Genomic DNA, 18,274 nt, shown 5'->3' on the forward strand with positions numbered 1-18,274 from the left:
CAGGGAAGCAGCTCCCAGGTTGTGGAATTCAATCTAAACGGAAGGGTGTGGTGTTGTCACTGTTGTTAGTAATAACTGTAATTATTATGGAAATTAGTCAGCAGGGCCCAGAGGCATCTCCATTATGGAGCCCTACACTTGTGAGCAGGGCTGTGGAGTGGGGGGCTTTCAGTGGTTCCGAGCCTGCTGTTTGCAGAGTTGAGCTGGGCAGGGGGGGGGGGGAAGAGAGATCATGTGGAGGGGAAGCCACGTGCGGAAGTGAGCAGGGCAGAGGCCAGTCTTGTCACCACAATCTCCAGCAGTCAGAGAGCTCTGAAGAGCTGTTTGCAAGCGGGTGGGTCAGAAAATCCTGCAGCAGCCAGACCTTCCCAAGTTGACCCTTGGCTGGAGAAAGAAGGAGGCCTCATCCATGGCCCCCGGGCAGCCCCGTCTCCATGGAGGCCATAGGCTCTGATGGGACATGCAGGTGACCTTGTTAAACCAGAGTCCCTACAACTGATGAGTCCATTAATCCTAGCTTGGTGCCAATTTTAATATCACCATAACCATTTATTAGTGTCGTCAGATAATTAGTCTTCTCACTAGCTCATAGAAAACGTGGTAAAGGCTCGGCAATATTATTACTTTCTTATTAGGGATCTGATCGTAGACGTAAAAATGATGAATGCTAACTTTGCAAGGATCTGCCCCAGAGGCCCATTTGGAGGCCCTGGGTGGAGCCTCCGACCAGCAGGACTTAAGAAGTCCTTCCCTGACACCCTGCTCACCTCTGTCCCATGCCACATGGCCTCCCAGGAGCCAGGGTTGTGGAGGAAGATGGGGGACCTGGAGAGTGCCCCCCCAACGCACTCACCTTCCCCCAAGTCACCTCCAACTATGGGAACAACAAGTGCGATCACCCCATCCGTCACTCAATCTCTCTCTCTCTATCATCATCATCATCATCATCATCATCATCATCATCATCACTGGTGTCAGGCCATGACCCCATCACCCATTATTATGTCTTCTACCTTGAAACCAGGAACCGGATCCAAGTCCTGGCCTGCATGCATTGGTGTCGGAAGGGTTCTCAAACCCCTGTTTGTGTGGCCAGGAAAGGCTCTGCCAAGCCACCTCCTTCAGGCTGGGGCAATGCACTTTGAAGCAAGGCATGCTGGGAGCTCACCTGGGGCAGGTCAGAATCCTGAACGGGACAGGGCATTTGAGGGTAGGGAATATGGATGGACTGCAAAGGTGGACTCTTATTGGCAGCCAGATTGATCAGAGCTCTGGAGAAGCTCAGTATCTGCCTGAGGATGACCAGTAAGCAGGTGAGGAATTCAGGAAGGACTTGGCCGCATTGAGGTTCACCACAGAACTGTCAGCTGCTAGAGACCAGCCTGGGAAAGGCCTGAAAAGAGCCTGGCAGGGGTGAAGGTTCAGACAACCAAGTTCAAGAAAAGATAAGGTGCAAGGTAGCAATAGAGCTTCAGGGGTGAAGGAGGTATTGGAGGGAAACTGAGGTCAGAGAGAGCCCCCGGACCACGCTTATACTCCTGAGGCTCATCTGTTCCTTCATTCATTCCACAAAACTTCCGGGAGCAAAGTCTCAGCCTGGGCTCCTGGAGGGCAGAGCTTGAGGCATAGGCTCAGATGCCACTGCTTAGTAACAGGGTGTGATGCCGGCAGAGCGACAGGCAGGAAAGTGGAGCAGGAGGGAGGGGAAGCCAATATGAGGACACATTACTGAGCCATTGCCACTGAGTACAACTAATGGCTAGATCCACAAGTCTGCGCCCCAGAAAAGCCTTGCAAAATGTGTCTCAGGACCATCTCTTGGAGTGAGGGGAATAGGCTTATTAACTGACTCCTGACTCCCATGCATTTCTGGGCTTGGCATGGAGGCATGGGAGCCAATCGGGACCCTACAGCAGTGTCCCTGGGAAGTCATGGGGGCAAGAAGGGCCCAGGTGGCAGGAGGTGAGATGCTGTCAGCTTGTACCTGTGTGAGGTTAGTCACAGCAGGAAGGCCTGTTCCAAGCACCCATGCCATGCCAGACCTGGACGGTGACTAGAGATGTGGGAGTAACTGAATCAATGGAACATGCTGACCTCCTGCCAGGACTCAGGAATCATCCATTCTCCGAGGCCTGGGAAAGACACAGGCTTCATTTCTCACCATCAGGCATCCTGGAGGTCTGTGTGTGAAGCGCAGGCAATGACCTCTCAGTCAACACTTAGGAATTTTCTAGCATCTGTACCCATCTCTTTAGATATATATGGGCTGTTCCGAAGTTGTCAGTGGCTACAGTGCTGATGGGTAAGTGTGGTGACTGGCTGGTGGGTCATCAGCAGACTCCACCTGTGATTCAGTGTCCCCACCCCCGAAAACTGCCATGTGGCAGGCCGTGTGCTGAGCTCCTAAACCTCCAGTGTTCACATTGATTAAGTTATTCACTTATTCAATAAATTTATTAAGTTAGGTCTCATGCCAGGTGCTGTGAATATACAGCAGGATCCCCCTCCTGAGCCTCCGGCTCTGACACTCTAGTGGAGGAAACAGATAATAATCCATGAACATGCCGAGAGATGCAACTATTAAGCCAGAGAAAGTGTTCTGAGAGAGGAACATGGTCAAGTGAGAGAGACACGGGCAGGAGGGGTCAACAAATCACCCTTAGGACCAATGAATGTGTTGAAAAGTCAGAGGTTTGAAGGTTATTCAAGGATGTGATTACTATAAATATGAAAGCAAAGACCTTGGACCTTCTTTGAGCCTTAGTTTCCCCTCCATAAAAAATTTGGGGTTGGAGTAGATAGTCTCGAAGTTCTCCTGTCCAGCTCTGACATCCTATGGGTTCATGAATCATCCTCAAAGAAAACTTGCATGAGTGGGAAGAACCTGCCAAGATTGGGCCTTTCATTCTGTGTAATGAACTGAAACGGCAAAGGCTTGACATCTGCTCTGCTCTTTCAGGAGAACTTGAACAAAATAATGCCTTTTTCAGGGGAAAAGCACAAATGGTGAAATGTAGTGTTTCTCGCCTTAAACAAAATTGAAGTGGAGAACACCGGCCTTCTTGAAGCTAAAAGGAGAACACACATTAGAATTCCCCATGAAGAAGGTCAGGTTGACCAGTTGTCTTGCTGCTGTAGGCAAAGAATACCAAAGATGTCCCCGCTCCTTAACCCCATTATAGCAGAAAGGAGAAAGCTGGTGGGGACATTCCGACTGGTTCTTTTTTTTTTTTTTTTTTTTTTTAAATATATTTTATTGATTTTTCACAGAGAGGAAGGGAGAGAGATAGAGAGTTAGAAACATCGATGAGAGAGAAACATCGATCAGCTGCCTCCTGCACATCTCCCACTGGGGATGTGCCTGCAACCCAGGTACATGCCCTTGACCGGAATCGAACCTGGGACCCCTCAGTCCGCAGGCCGACGCTCTATCCACTGAGCCAAACCGGTTTCGGCCCGACTGGTTCTTGAGGAAGAAAGAGGGCCTGTGGCCCTATGATTGGCTTCCTTGTGAATCCTGAAAAATTTCTAGTAGATGGAACAAGCCCTGGCTGCAAACACCTTGATCCCCTCAGTAACTAATGCTCTCATTCAACTTGCCGCCAAAAGCCAAAGGAAGATTTGCCTCCATTGACCTTGAAGTTCTTCCCAAGAATCCACTCCAAGCCCCAGAGGCCAGTCTCAGAGACCAGTTCCAAATGCATTCTGAACAATGATGATGACTTTGGGTTCATAACAGAGCCTTCCCAAAAGCATTGTGTTTTGAAGGGAAAAGTCTCGGGGAGGCCAACTTTGAGAATCAAAAGCCCATTTCAACCCTATTATACCAACATTATAGAGGATCCTAGAACTTCAAGATTGGAAGGGACTCTCTATGGTGCCAGGCCCCATTCCCACCCTACTCAGAGTCCTACCCTCATCCCCCAAAAGGGTCTCCCTCTACCAGAAGCTCCATGAGAGCAGGGGCTGGGTCTCTTGCTCACCTCTGCATGCCAGGCTGGTGCACAGTAGGTCTTGAGCAAATACATATCAGTCCCTCTGCACTATCCCAGATAGTTCTCTCTTTTGTTGTGTTCTGGAACTGAGAGGGCTCCAGGGAACTGGGGTGCCTGTTTCTTCTTATCTCTGCCTTAAGAGCTAAGCAAGTTCCAGCCCACACACTCAGAAATGTACAAAAGAATGTCCCAATGTAAAACAATCCTTTGTAATAGGCTCCTCCTCCCTACCTTTCCCAGGTTCTGAGGTTCATTGAATCCTTGTGCTCCAAGTGTCAATAGTTGGGTGTGGGGGTGCTGTTAGAAGGAGAAATACTGGGGTAAGCAACATCATGAAGCGTTTCCCACCGTCCCCAGTCTAGGACATTTGCAAAGCCATTTAGAAGCTGGGATTCCACCCATATCAGTCCTCCCCTCTTTGAAGTCTGATTTCAACTTGGTTCCTGGTTTCTATTCTAGGATTAGTGAAGTCAGATACTGTTAACAGCTGCCATTTAGTAAACAATTTGATTAGGTCCACTTCCTTCTCTGCCTGTATTCCCCAATGCTTGGTGGATCTTATAAATAATGGATGGATGGATGGATGGATGGATGGATGGATGAAGCTGGACCAAGCCAGTGGTTAGCTGCCTAGGGGCATTGCCTTGGGACGGAGTCTCAGAGGTAGCCTCCTGTCAGCTTAGCAAAAGGGTCTTTAGTGCTGGTCTTTAGGACCCCAGCCTCCCTTTCTGTCCTGTCCCATCAGAGGAAGGAAAGTGATAAGTTGGTTCACATTCTAATGTGTAAATATCCACAGAAACCTAAGGAGTAACCCCTCAGAGGGAAACATTATTAATTAACAAATAGTACAGAGGCTGAGATGGGGATTAAAAATTGAGAAATGGAAAAAGTGTATTAGCTACAGTCCCAACTGTGCTTAGAAACTCACAGGTAAATAAGCAGATAAGACAAAAAGTCACATGGCCACACATCCTGCTATTCAAATTGAGTAGGCTAGGATCTTACCACAGGACAGAGCAAAATTGTGGGAGTTTAGAATTGGAGGCTATCAGGGAGGGCTTCTTGGAAGAGGGCACATGTGCAAAGGAATATGGAAAGTGGTAAAAGGCCGCAGGAGAGGGCCTTCTCAACAAGGCACAGTGTGTGCAAAGCATAGATGTGGTCAACAGGAAGCAATTAAATGGGGCCTCATTTAGAAATAGAGCAGTGGGGTAAGGCTGGACAGAAAGAAATAAAGGATTATAGACTTTTAATTAGGAAAAGCTCAGACCCCAAAAATAGAACTTTAGTTAATTCCTTCAATAAAATTGTGATGGGCTAAGATTTATCAATATCTGAGCATTTCTAGCCTCCCCTCCCCCCTCCTTTCTTTCTCGGCTCTCATCCCTCCCCTCCCTAATTAAAGGGGGCTCTGGATTTGCCTGTTTATTTTGTTTCCTACCTTCCCCCTCCAAAGAAGGTCCTGTTTTTGCCTAACTGGTTTGGGGGACTTTTAGGATATATAGAATATCTAGAGTGTTGTGAAGCAATCAAGAAGTGGATAGGAACCTTGGCCATTGGTGCTCAGTGGTTGGAGCATCAGTCCGCACACCAAAGGGTCGTGGGTTCAATTCCCCATCTAAGGCATGTACCTGCGTTGCAAGTTCAATCCCCGGCCCCAGTCAGGGCATGTGCCAGAGGGAACCAATCAATGTGTCTCTTTCACATCAGTGTTTCCCTCTCTCTCCCGCTTCAACCCTCCCTCCCTCCCTCCCTTCCACTCTCCCTAAAAATCAGTGGATAAAATATCCTTGGGTGAGAATTAACCAAAAGAAAAAAAGTGGATAGGAGAGGAAAACATTTAGATAAGGGTTGTTGTGGATTTCGTGTCCTCTTCATGATGTTTGAAAGTCACAAATAAAGAACATGAGTGATCTTTAAATGTTTTTAGGTTATGAACTGTATTTATTTGACAAAGCACCGTTTTTAGACTAGAGCACATGGATATAGCTTTAATAGGGCTCCATTCTCTGCACATTTATGCCGCTGTCCTTTTCCTGAAGGTCATGAGCTCTCGGAGAGCAGGGTTAAGTTTATCATTGTCTCCCCAGCACCCTGAGAATGGCCTGGCCCAGCAGAAGGGTTCGCAAACATTGACACTAAAGAGTGGTTAAGTAATCCAGGACTCAGGCAACTGACTCCACTCCAAGGAGTATTCTATCCACTGTCAGTCAGAGGCGTTACTCATAGTCTGTCTGTCTCTCTCTCTCCCATTGCAGAAGGCGGACCTGGCCGTGGCCCCCCTGACCATCACCCATGTGCGCGAGAAGGCCATTGACTTCTCCAAGCCCTTCATGACGCTCGGTGTCAGCATCCTCTATCGCAAGCCCAACGGCACCAACCCCAGTGTCTTCTCCTTCCTCAACCCCCTGTCCCCTGACATCTGGATGTATGTGCTGCTCGCCTACCTGGGTGTCAGCTGTGTCCTCTTTGTCATCGCCAGGTAAGGGCAATGCCATGGCCAGAGCTCTGGCCCGAGGTTGGAGGTTTAGGGAGCCAGGCACGTCTCCACTCATCCACTGCTAATGCATGCTCCTCTCTCCTCCTCTAAAGCTCAGATCCCTTTATGACCCTTGGGGAATATGCCATGGCCCCCAAGCTTGAATCCCCCATCCTTACCCTGCTCTGTGTATATGACTCTGAGAAGCAGCTCTTGCACCCCAGGCCCTATGAGCAGGCTTAGAGAGGTGAACTCACTGCTCAGAGCTGAATCATCTGGGCCAGGTACCGAGTCCTGCAGACCCAGGTGCATTGGGTGGCCCTGCAGGCGGCTTGACACTTGGAAAATAGGACTGTGTCCATTGAACCCACAACAGCAGGGGAAACAGTACCACACAGATGCACACACAAGCACTCATGCAGAAACATGCATACCCACCTGTCTGTAAGGCACACTAGCAACACCTTGCACATTTGGTTGTTCAAATGGAAGATGCTAGGACATCCCTGTGGTCGATGGTAGAAGGAGATAACAAGGGACGCGTTGAGCTCCGTGTTTACCGAGCATCTAGTGTTTGCCAAGCACCGTGCTCTGTCCGTTACAGCCATTATATTAGTTACTTCTCACAGCCTCCCAGGAAGAGGAGACATCTGAGGCTCAGAAAGGCTCATACTCGCCAAGGTCATCCCAGCAATAAGTGAACTCGGGTCCCCAAGTGTTTTATTTGTGACCCACATCTCTGGCCACCTGGACATCCGTCCTCTGCCTGGGCCCCAGCTCCCCTCCCCTTCACAGCTGGGCCCTCTGGCCCCTCCCTCCAGACCCCAGCCCAGCCTCTGCCCTGCTTATTTTTTCTCTAAACCCTAACAAGGCACGAAGAGACTTCTCTGGAGAGGCAATTTGAGATCCAAGGACTTGGTGTTTCAGCCTTTTTTTCTCCTGGGACTTCTTTGAAAACCTTTCCCCCACCCCACTGCCTTCGCTCCCTCCTCCCACACGGAGAGAGACCAAAGGGAAAGATGGCGGGATGAGATTGTCCTGCCTCCAACCCTTTGCCGCCTGCCAGCCTGGGGCTGCCTGCCTGCTCAGCCCAGCCCTGTCTCTCTAATGGTCTAACAAGCCTTTGAAGGCCAGGAGCCACTCTGCAGCTCTCGCCATCATTTTAGCGGCTCCTGGCTCCCGGGGCCTCTCAGCCCACCATGCCCTGGAAAACAGCTCAGGTTTTCCAGCATCACTCTGCCCTTGTGATGTGCGGGCCCTCTCCCTCCCCCTCCCCCTCCCCCTCCCCCTCCCGTTCCTGGCCTTTCATCAGCGGCTGGCAGCCAAGCCTGCTTCCCACCACATCCCTCCTGGCCAGGACAGTAGGAACCCCCTTCCCAAGGTTAGGCTGGGGAGACTTTTGGGGAGAGACGGGATTTCCGGAACTGCTGGAATGATGACACGGGACACAGAAGGTGAGAAGGGAGGAGCGAGGGTCTTGGCCACGGAGCCACGGAGCCACGGACAGCACCGTGGTACAATTGTCACACTGTGTAGCACTCACATAGCACAAGTCACATAACGCAACCTGTTGAAATCGTCACACAGTCCTGTGAGGTGGGTATAATTATCCCCACTTTACAGAAGTAGAAACTGAGGCTCAGAGGGGTGAAGCCATTGCCCAAAGTCGCAAAGCTTTTTCTTACAGAGTTAGGCTTCACATCATGACCTTTCCGAGTTTAAATCAGGGGTGGCCAATGGAGGTGCCGGAGGGAGCCGGAAGGAAGCCTGAGAAAGTGAAGCAGGCTGAGTGGAGGGAATCGGGAGCCATGGGGATGGAAGCAAGCCAGAGGCACATGCCTGGCGAAGGAGCAGCCGCTACTCAGCTCCCACAGCTGTGCTTGGCGGGGTGCTGTGCCGGCGCTCCCGGGTCCATGATTTTTAGAGAGGTTCAGACTTTAATGTGACACCTCTTGGCTTTTATATGTAGCCACTCATTGGATTTTTTACAACACTGTCAGGGTCAAGCACCGCACATCTGTATGGGGCATGTGGCCCTCGGCCCCCTTCTCCGCGTGGCCTGCGTCCTTTGGGCCACTGCATGCTGGCTGCTGGAGAGCTGGACACAGCCGCCCAGAGCTGGGGCCTGTGAAGGTGGCCAGTTCCCAGATCCTCTCCACAGCATGTGGCTCAGCGCAGGGCTGTCTGCCTTGCAAATGGCCTGGCCTGGCTCATGCCTGCCTAGCACCAGGGCGTGAGCATTGATTAAGGCCTTTTCCTGCCACCAGGATATTCTGCTTCAGGCCACACCAGCCAGTCCAGCCCTTTGGGGACTTTCCCAGGGTCTCTCTCTCTCTCAGATGTTCTAGCTTCCCCCACCCTTCATTTCCTCCGCGGGAACTTGGGCCACACACACAGACGATGCCCCACCTGCCAGGACTTCTCCTTAGAAGGCAGTGGGGGGCTTAAAGTCACCATGTCTCCCTGTCATACATGCATTTGTATCTTCAGAGAAAAAAATCTGAAAAGTTTGATAGCACATTATTCTCTCCAGGGGGGGTGGGTGCGGGGATTAGGGGAGGGGATATCCTGGAGTACTTTTACCTTCTCACTGTATTCTATGCTGTTTGGATACTTTATGAAGAGTGTACTTTACTTTTGTTTTTGCTTTAAGTTTTTAAGTAATATATGAATAATTAAAAAATATAAATAAGTAACAAAAATAGTAATAAATAATATTACAAATCATTCAAAAGCCCATTCTCATCTTTAAAATTTTATATTATATGCCTGACTGGAGTAGCTCACTTGGTTGAGCTGTCCTGTACACCAAAAGGTTGCTGGTTTGACACCCAGGCAGGGCATAAGGCCAGGTTCCAGGTTTGATCACCAGTCAGGGCACCTATGGAAGGCAGCCTATCAGTGTTTCTCTCTCTCTCTCCCCCTCCCTTTTCCCCCCCTCCCATCCTCTCTCTAAGCATGTCCTCGGGTGAGGATTAAAAAAATAAAAATTCATATAATACATATAGAGCAAAAGGCTTCCCTAAAATTCCTCTGCCACTCTGACTTCCCTCCCCAGAGAAACACACTTTTCAGAATTGGATTCTTCCAGATGTTTTATATGCATTTAAATACAAATGTACATAAAGAGGTAGATAGCTGTGTCTTGGGGAATCTATTTACATAAATGCCATCCTATTGTTCTTATTTTTATCACTGTTTTTTTAACCAAACATGTGTTGAAGATCTTTCCCCGTCGGTACATCTAGAAGTATCGCGTTCCCCCCTATCAGCCGCATGATGTTTCAGAGCACGGTGTGGCACAGTTGATTTCATCGTTCCTCTATTGAAGGACATTTCCGTTGTTTCCCGTGTTTTTGCTATTACAAGCAGTGCTTTGATAAACACCTCCGTGCGCTTCTCTTTACGCTCGTGTGGTCGTGTTTTTTCTAGGATGGATAATGAGTCGCAGAATTGCTAGGTTGAAGGGCCTGTGCACTTTTAATTTTAAGAGATGCTACTGAATTACTTTTATAACCAGCAAAAGCCACTAACCATAAAGAACGAAACACAACGGCCCTGATTTCCCATCCCGGCCTCCCCAGCAGAACAGTGAGGAAATGGATGCTCAAGTGGTCAGCACTTGGGTGTTCGCTAAACCACGGGCTGGTGTGACGCGGACACCCCTCCCTCTCGTCGCCCTGCAGCTCAGCCTCACTGCTCCCCTGTCCTCCCTGCAGGTTCAGCCCATACGAGTGGTACGATGCTCACCCCTGCAACCCTGGCTCCGAGGTGGTGGAAAACAACTTCACTCTGCTGAACAGCTTCTGGTTCGGAATGGGGTCCCTGATGCAGCAAGGTATGCGCCCCCTCCCCCGGGGGGGAGTCTCCACTCCCCAGGGGGCCTCTCCTCCCTGGGTGTGTGGGGGGATGGGAGGGCTCCGCCTTTATGGAGTCAGCAGAGTCAGCCCACCCTCCAGGACAGCCTCAGACCTGCTGAGCCATCACAGGGTTGGCGACAGCTGGACACCCAGGTGTGTGCCCTTGCCCCAGGGCCCACCCTTCACCGCTGCTGTTTCTGGGCCAGCTCAGGCTCTAGGGTTAAAGCAGATAAGCTGCCCCCACCCATGTCATGCAGGGCTCATCCCCAGCTCCTCCTGCTCCAACTGAGGTGGACATAGAGCATCCTTCTTACGGAGGCTGACCCACCGGTGGCCTCACCACCATAGCATCGGCTGAACAAAGTTGGGCTGAGGAGGGGGAGAGTGGAGGCAGGGAGGGGCTGGGAGGCCATTGCAGGAAGGAGATGGTGAGATCTGAACTGCGGTGGTAGCCATGGGGGTAAAAGACAGAGAATGACTAAGAGGATGTCAGGATGCAGCAGAAACAGGACTCCATGGCCGCCTGGCTGTGGGGAGTCTGGGAGGAGGAAGGGCATCTCTGAGGCTGGACTTTAGCCTGAGCGCGTGAGAGGTGGGATACATGGAAGAGCACCGGTCCTTCCATCCTCTCGAGGGAGGGCAGTGTACCTGGCCGTGGGCTGGTGGCCCACCCTTTGGAAACACGTGCAGCTGTTCCAGTATCTCAGAGAGCAGCACATCTGCTCTGGCTTCAAGGACACTGGGAACCGGACCCCCAGCCAGGAAACACCCTCAGGGAGAACATGTGCTTCTGCCTGTCAGTCCAGAGCCTCGTATCTCAGAAAATGGGGGAACCCAAACCTTTAGGGTCCCACAAAGGGACATCGGGTGACAAGGGAGCATGGCTCAGAGGGAGGAGGATCCCAAGAAAATGTCCTTGTCCCTCACTCATCCGTGTGTATCCTCAAGGCCCAGCACAAATCCTGGTCCTCAGTAGACATCCACCAGCAAATGCTGAATGGGTGGGTGAATGAGTGAGTGAATGGTATTATCCCACGGGGTCCTGAGTGCCCACTACCTGCCAAGCCCTGTGCTGGGTGCTTGAATGAAGAAGGATGAGGAAAGATAAATACTGCACCTGCCCCCCTCCCCGATGATGTCCCATCCATGACAGAGCCCGGGGTAGGGACTTGGGCCTTGCTAGGGGTCCAACAGAGCCTGGCAAAACTCACCAAGCAAACAACTAAGTCATTCTCACCTTGGGGGCAACTCTAGCTCTTCAGGCTGGGGGAGGGCCAGGCAGGTGGGGCTGGGGGGACTGGCTGGTGAGGAAGCTGAGAAGCCTTGTGGGAAGTGACAGGCAGCTCTCAAGGGAAGTGCCTCAAGCTGTCCCCGCTATTAATGAGTGTCCTGAAGCCTCACCTTGCTTCTGCGTCCATCATCTTTGCGCAGTGACAGTTGGGAAAGACCTGGAAACCCCTCAGTGCAGTAATAGCCTCTCTTCTTCGTCTCCTGCTGCTATTCAAAGCCCTGGCCCCTTGTGTATTCCCGCAAGGTTTTCATTAAGAGGGAGAAAAATCGTTGTGTATTTGAAAACCTCTCCCTTGAGTGATTTCTTTGATAAAAGAAAAAAAAATCATCCATATCAAAGCGGATGCTTTTCAGGTTGCAGGTCCAAATATTCTGCAAAGTTCAGGAGTCACTTGCTATTTAAATCTCTTGAAAGCCGCCCAGTTAATTACTTCAGTTAGAAGGTTTCATCTAAATTGTGCTCCACATCCAAGGTCGGGGAGGAAGAGTTATCTATTTCTGCAAAGAGCTTCAAAAAATGTTGATTTTCTCTTCCTGCAAAGCCCCGCATAGCAATCTTGTATTTGTATACCAATTGTATTTCCAACACAATTTCTCCTCAAATTATATCATCGCAGCGTTGCGTTATTTGTGTGGGGCTGGGAAGAGGAGGGACGATTCCTCATGCTTTGCAGAGTCCCAGAGAGGGGAGGTGTCTGGCACAAGATCATACAGAGAGTCAGGAGCAGAATTCACTCCAGAACCCAGGGGTCCTGACTCCTCCCAAGTGTTCAGAACCTGGGGCCATCCAGGGGTCCGTGGACATGCATCAGAGGGTCTGGCAGGCCTGTGAAATGCTGCGCATGTGCCTGTGGTTCTAGAGCAGCAGTTCTTAAATTTCAGCCTGATCAGAATCACCTGGAGGGCTCATCAAGCCTGGGTTATGGGGCGCCACCCCTGAGGTTACTGGTTTAGTAGGTCCTGGGATGGGGCCTGAGATTGTGCATTGCCAATGAGTCCCCAGATGATGCTGCTGCTGCTGGCCCAGGGCCCACAGTTTGAGAACACTGGTCGAGGGTAAGGGCCTTGGCTTTCATGAGATCGTCAGTGGAGCCCACGACCCAGAAGACCCGAGCAGCCTGGTCTGGACGTTGTCAGAGACCACCTGCCTCTTCCCTTCTCCCAGGGTCTGAACTGATGCCCAAAGCCCTGTCCACGCGCATCATCGGTGGCATCTGGTGGTTCTTCACGCTCATCATCATCTCCTCCTACACGGCCAACCTGGCCGCCTTTCTGACCGTGGAGCGCATGGAATCACCCATCGACTCTGCAGATGACCTGGCCAAGCAAACCAAAATCGAGTATGGAGCGGTCAAGGACGGGGCCACCATGACCTTCTTCAAGGTGAGACCTTCTCCCGCCCACTGCACCACCTCAAGCTGGCCCTTTACTGGTCTTCCCTACACATACAGAGCCAGGGCCAGAAATCCCCAGGGCTTAGTCCCTCCCTGTTGGGGATCATTAACTTTTGGGAGTTAAGGTGATGTGGCCACCTGGGTTGATTACAGCATAGATCCTAGAGGTTTCTATGCCTGGGACAAGCCGTGTGAGTGTGCATTATTTCCTTAAATCATCAGAGGGCAGGTGGGGAGACGAGGCTGGAGGAGGAAGTGAGGCCAGGTGCAATAACAGGCCCCAGGGCCAGTGGCTGCCTTGCCCTTGACTTTGGGTCTCAGTGGCATCCATCCATCTCCACGAGGCTGGCCTGGACTTGAGGTGAGCGCTTTACCACTTAGAGGACAGCAGGGGGCACGTCCCCCTCTCTTCCTTGGAAGAGAGTGTTTACAAACATTCCTTAGCGTGTTACACTCTAAGACTCCTGTGTCCAGAAAAAGCCGCCGTCACTGCTCAGGTTACTGCTCTTACAGGAATCTGGCCGTGACTTTGCTGCTCCTCCTGCTTTGTAAGGTGTTGGCTCAGTTCCCAATGTTTTGACACCTTCTGCTCGAGTAGCTGAGGGTTGACAGGCTGACCCTGAAAACCAGTAGCTGTAAATGTTATTCTGGAAATTAAAGTGATAATAACAACAGCTACCAGCACCGAGAGCTCACAGTGAGCCAGGCGCTGTGCTAAATGGTTGCCTTGTGTAACCTTCATGACAAATCCTGTGAGTAGGTACTACTTCCACTCTACACATGTGGAAACGGAGGCTCAGAGTAGTTCAGTGACTTGTCCAAGGACTCACAGCTGAAGAAGCCAGATGCTGACCCAGGTCTGCCTTCCTCCAAGGCCCATGGTTTAGGCCATGACTCTCAGACTTGGGTGTGCAGCCAAATCACTGGAAAGGCTGGGCAAACCCAGGTTGCTGGGCCTCACTCTCAGAGTTTCTGGGTCAGTGGGCCTAGGGTGGGGCCAAGAATGTGCATTCCTAACAAGTTCCCGGGTGATGCTGCTGGTCCAGGGACCACACTTTGAGAACCACTGTCCCAACTATTTCTCAGAAATGGTCAGGATTCGGAACTCTGGGGCTATAGGTCCATTTGTTCATTCATTTAGGTATTAGTCAACTGCTCTCGATAAGTCTGAAAGTCTGGGTTGTGTCCCTTTCCTCTGGGCCCTGGCTCCCAGCCCCAGCCCTTGCCTCCTTCCAGGCTAATCCTCTGAGTGACGGATTGAGCCTCCAATGGGGCCTGAGTAGGAGAGAAGAAGGGGTTGGTGGGAAAGTCTTCTGCCTCCTAGGCTCTGGAGCCCCACCAGGACTCTGTCTCCCCCTACTCCCCCGGTCTGTCCTTGAGGATGAAAGCACCTGCTTTGCGAAGAGAAAAGAGGGAAGAGGCAGGAAAGGGGCTCCTGTCTCAGATGTTGCTACTGCCGCTGTGAAGCAGCAGGCGTGGCCTTCCTAAGAGGTCACTGCCATGTATTTAGAGTGAAGGAAAGAGAAAAGTGTGGTCATAGGCACGTTAGGAGTTCTCTGGGACCCTATGTTTGCTCATGAGTGTGAGCAGTATGTGAGTATGTGTTACATGAATGTGTACATATAGAAATATGTGATACATGTATGTGTGCACACTTGTGCCCGTACACAGAGTCTGCCTGTGTGGGAGTATGTGTGTGTATATGAACATGAGTATCTGCACATATATGTGTGTACTGGTGAGCATATGTGTATATGTATCTCTGTAACCTGAGTGTGTGGATATGTGCTTATAAATGTCTACAAGTGGGTGCCAGGGTGTCTATATGTATATATGTGTGAAGAATATATGCATGTCCATCTGTTGAAATGTCCCCATGGGTGTGCCTAAATTAGTGTGAGTGGGGTGGATGTGCCTGTGTGTGTGTGATTGCTATGTGTTGTGTAATGGCCCATTCATGTGTGTGTAATAGCTTTTGTGTGCGTGTGATGGCTCCTGCATGCATGTGTGTCTACGTGTGTTTGTAATGATCCATGTATGAGTGTGCATGTATGTGTGTGTGCGTGTGGTGTGCCTGCTCGTGCCTATCCTCAGGCTGTGGCCCAGCCCTTTGACTGTGCCAGAGCATCTCTCATGCATTACTCATGAGCGCGTCTCCAAGCAGGGCTCCCGATCAAAGGGAAGCAGCATAAATAAGGCCGGTGCAGGCTCATTGCCGCTGATTGGATGTCCTTGCCTCCCTCCATTCTAAGATGCTCAGATTGGCTTCCCAGAGCCTAGTCCCAGCTCCCCACTGAGCCGCTGTCCCCGGCATCAAGCAGCACCTCCTGCAGCCTGCTCTGCCCTCACCCACCTTCTCTGCAAATGGCACAGTGAGGAGGCCAGTGGAGGGACTCAGATGCTGCCACCCAGCTGAGATGCTGGGGCTCAAGGGCCTGTCCTCATAAGGGCCGTCGGCCAGAAACAGCAACTCCATGTCTCCAAGCAGGACCAGCTCCACTTCCTTATTCTCCTGATCCCCAATTAATTCCTCTTGAAGTCTGGCCTTCCTGTCTCCTGCTTTAATTCCAGTGAAGCTCTCCTTGGCTCGGCTCCCTTTCGTTGGCAGCAGCAGTGGGACTGCTATGTAGGCGGAGAGGACCTGAGTGTGGCTACATGAGCCCCGCCCCATACCAGGAGCTGGAAGCACACAGCACCCTCCCTGAAGATCCCTGGACAAACATACTTCTCCCTGCCCCTCTTCCCTCCATGGTCATACCTCCCCCGTCCCAGGCCAGGTTATGGCCTCATTGTCACTTCAACGTTAGAGCTGGAAGAAAACCCGAATTTAACCTAGAGAAGTGGAGGGGCTGGGTAATTGGCCCATGATCACACAGCAGATTGGTGATGGAACTGGGACGTAGGTCAGATATTCGGTCTGCACACGAAGTGCCCTCTCTCACACCCACTCTCGGGTCTTCTGGAGGGGTTGTCCCTCCCCTGCCCTTCAGTGTACATGGCCAGGTTGGCAGTGGGTTTGAACAGGGGTCAGTGCCAGGAGTACGCACAGGATGTCTAGGAGACATTGGCAAAGTCAACAAGAATGGTAACATTTATCGAGCACTTACTAGGTGCCAGGCAGTGTTCCAAGCATGTTGCTTGTACAGCGGTCCCTTCTTATTCACAGGGACACATTCCAAGACCCCCAGTGGATGTCTGAAAGCACAGATAGTCCGGAACCCTGTATGTACTCTGTGTTTTCCTAGACATGCATATAATTGACAGCTTCTCTTTGGCATATCCAAATTGGTAGCATCACTATGCACTTTGGAGCCATTATTAAGCAAAATAAGGGTTACTTAAACACAAGCACTGCGGCAGCGTGACAGTCGGTCTGATAACTGGGACGGCCACTACGTGACTAATGGTGGAGCGTATGCAGCGTGCGTGTGCTGGACAAAAGGACAGCTCGTGTTCTACACAGGATGGAGCAGGAGCACTCGAGATTTCATCACCCTACTCAGAACAATATGCAATTTAAAACACATGCATCGCTTATGTATGGAGTTTTCCATTTAATATTTTAGGACCATGGTTGACCGTGGGTAACCAAAGCCGTGGATAAGGGAGGACTATTGTATTCGCTCATATCGTTCTCTCATCAGTGGTAGAAGGTCATAACTATTGTTATCACCTCCATCTCGCACATGATGGAAGTAGCCTCAGAAAGTAACCTGAGTTAACACTGACTTGCCCAGCATCAAGCTAGTGAAAGGCAGAGCTGGGATTTGAACCCAAGCCCGCTGGCTCTCCTGCCTGTGCTCTTTGTCACTGTGTCCATAACACCTCCCTAAAGAGCCAGGCAGTCCAGGAGTCAGTTGGGCAAGAGTGAAGCCACAGTCAGTTGAGCCAGATCCCCAGCCTAGAACAGTTGCTCAAATAATAAATGAGACTGTCTATCTGATAACCAAGTGTGTGTGTGTGTGTGTGTGTGTGTGTGTGTGTGTGTGTGTTCACGCGTGCCCTTGTTGAATTAAAGGATGGAATTAAAAGATGGCAGGAGCCGAGTGGGGCAAATGCAGGAGGCCTGTTGAGGACAGGAACCAAGCAGGGGACACCCCTGAGAGTCCCAGAGTCCAGAGCGGATGAACGTCAATGCTGAGGTTAACCTGTGTTCCTGCTTAGGCTGCAAACCACCTTAAAAAGCCCCCCCGAACTGAGAGTAGAACTCAGTGGGGAGAATCCATTCCTGTCCAAAGACAATGGCAGGAAGTGGGTGGGGTGTTGGGCTCTCTCGGGGGAGCTCCCCTCCCCCACCTTGCAGCCCAGGAGACGCATGGCTGGAGGCAGCCCCATCATTCCAAAGGAAACTTCATTTGAAGAGTTGTCAGGAGCAGCGGACATCACAAACGGCGTCTCCTGTGTTGTCCTCCCTCCGTCTTAGAAGATGAAAATTAATTAGGAGATGAAACAGGAGGCCTTTGAAAGCACCGGTCGGCTGTAACGCTATGTAGGCAAAATGTGAAGGAGAACGTTGAGGAAGCGGGCTCTTTGTGGGAGGGCTGGGCAGTTGTGAAGGGAGAAGCTATCAGAAGACAGCTTCTCCCAAGAGTGAGCCCTTTTGGTGTTGGGGTGGGGGAGGCACAGCACATGTGGGTGGGAGAGCCGCTTCAGAAAGGGATGGGAGCTAGGGGCCATGAGTTTCAGGCTCTCTGGGTCCCTGGCATTGCCAAGCCCTCCCCCTCGCACAGCCTCGCCCCGTCCCAGCACCCGAGCCTGGAAGGCACTTGGAGAGGCCATTCAGTCCACCACACCCTGCCCCACCCCCCCAGCTGCTCTGCACTCTTCTGTGAGCTGGAGGGCTCAGGGGGCACCCCCGACCTCAGCTTCCGTTTCTCCTGCTGTGTCTGCTGGCCTCTCTGATGGTGCCTTCTCCCTGTTTTCCATCGACAGTGGGGTGGGAAGACCAAAATGCACTGACCAGGCAGAGCTTGGTGGGGTGCCCCTGGCACAGTCAAGTCGCCTCAGTCTTAAAGTAAGACAGACCAGGACTGGGGCCGTGGGTGTTGTCTCTTCTGGGTGACCTTGGGCAGGTCACATCTCTGAGCCTGTATTTGCTCACCTGGATGACATGGATACTGATTCCCACCATATGGCCATTAGCAAGAGGATTCACTGAGCTGCCATGGTGCAGTGGTTAGTGCAGCGCCAGCCACACAGGAACACATAAGTCCCAGGCTCTCTCCTCCGGACGCTGCTCCAGTTGGCTGGCCCAAC

At 51.3% G+C, this 18,274-nt stretch overlaps 1 protein-coding gene across 2 annotated transcripts in view; it reads left to right on the top strand.

Moving 5' to 3' along the window:
- The window catches only part of GRIK3 (glutamate ionotropic receptor kainate type subunit 3), a 196,676-nt gene that overhangs the window by 163,907 nt on the left and 14,495 nt on the right, over positions 1 to 18,274 (top strand). For both annotated transcript variants that reach the window (XR_009452018.1, XM_059690155.1), the window contains exons 11-13: positions 6,254 to 6,477; positions 10,194 to 10,312; positions 12,790 to 13,007. Coding sequence is in view for 1 of the 2 variants with exons in the window: in XM_059690155.1 (XP_059546138.1) it covers positions 6,254 to 6,477; positions 10,194 to 10,312; positions 12,790 to 13,007 (561 nt within the window). In the remaining variant the exon portion in view is untranslated. The remainder of the gene's footprint in view (positions 1 to 6,253; positions 6,478 to 10,193; positions 10,313 to 12,789; positions 13,008 to 18,274) is intronic.

The sequence above is a fragment of the Myotis daubentonii genome, chromosome 3 (assembly GCF_963259705.1).
Source record: "Myotis daubentonii chromosome 3, mMyoDau2.1, whole genome shotgun sequence".
NCBI lineage: Eukaryota > Metazoa > Chordata > Mammalia > Chiroptera > Vespertilionidae > Myotis > Myotis daubentonii.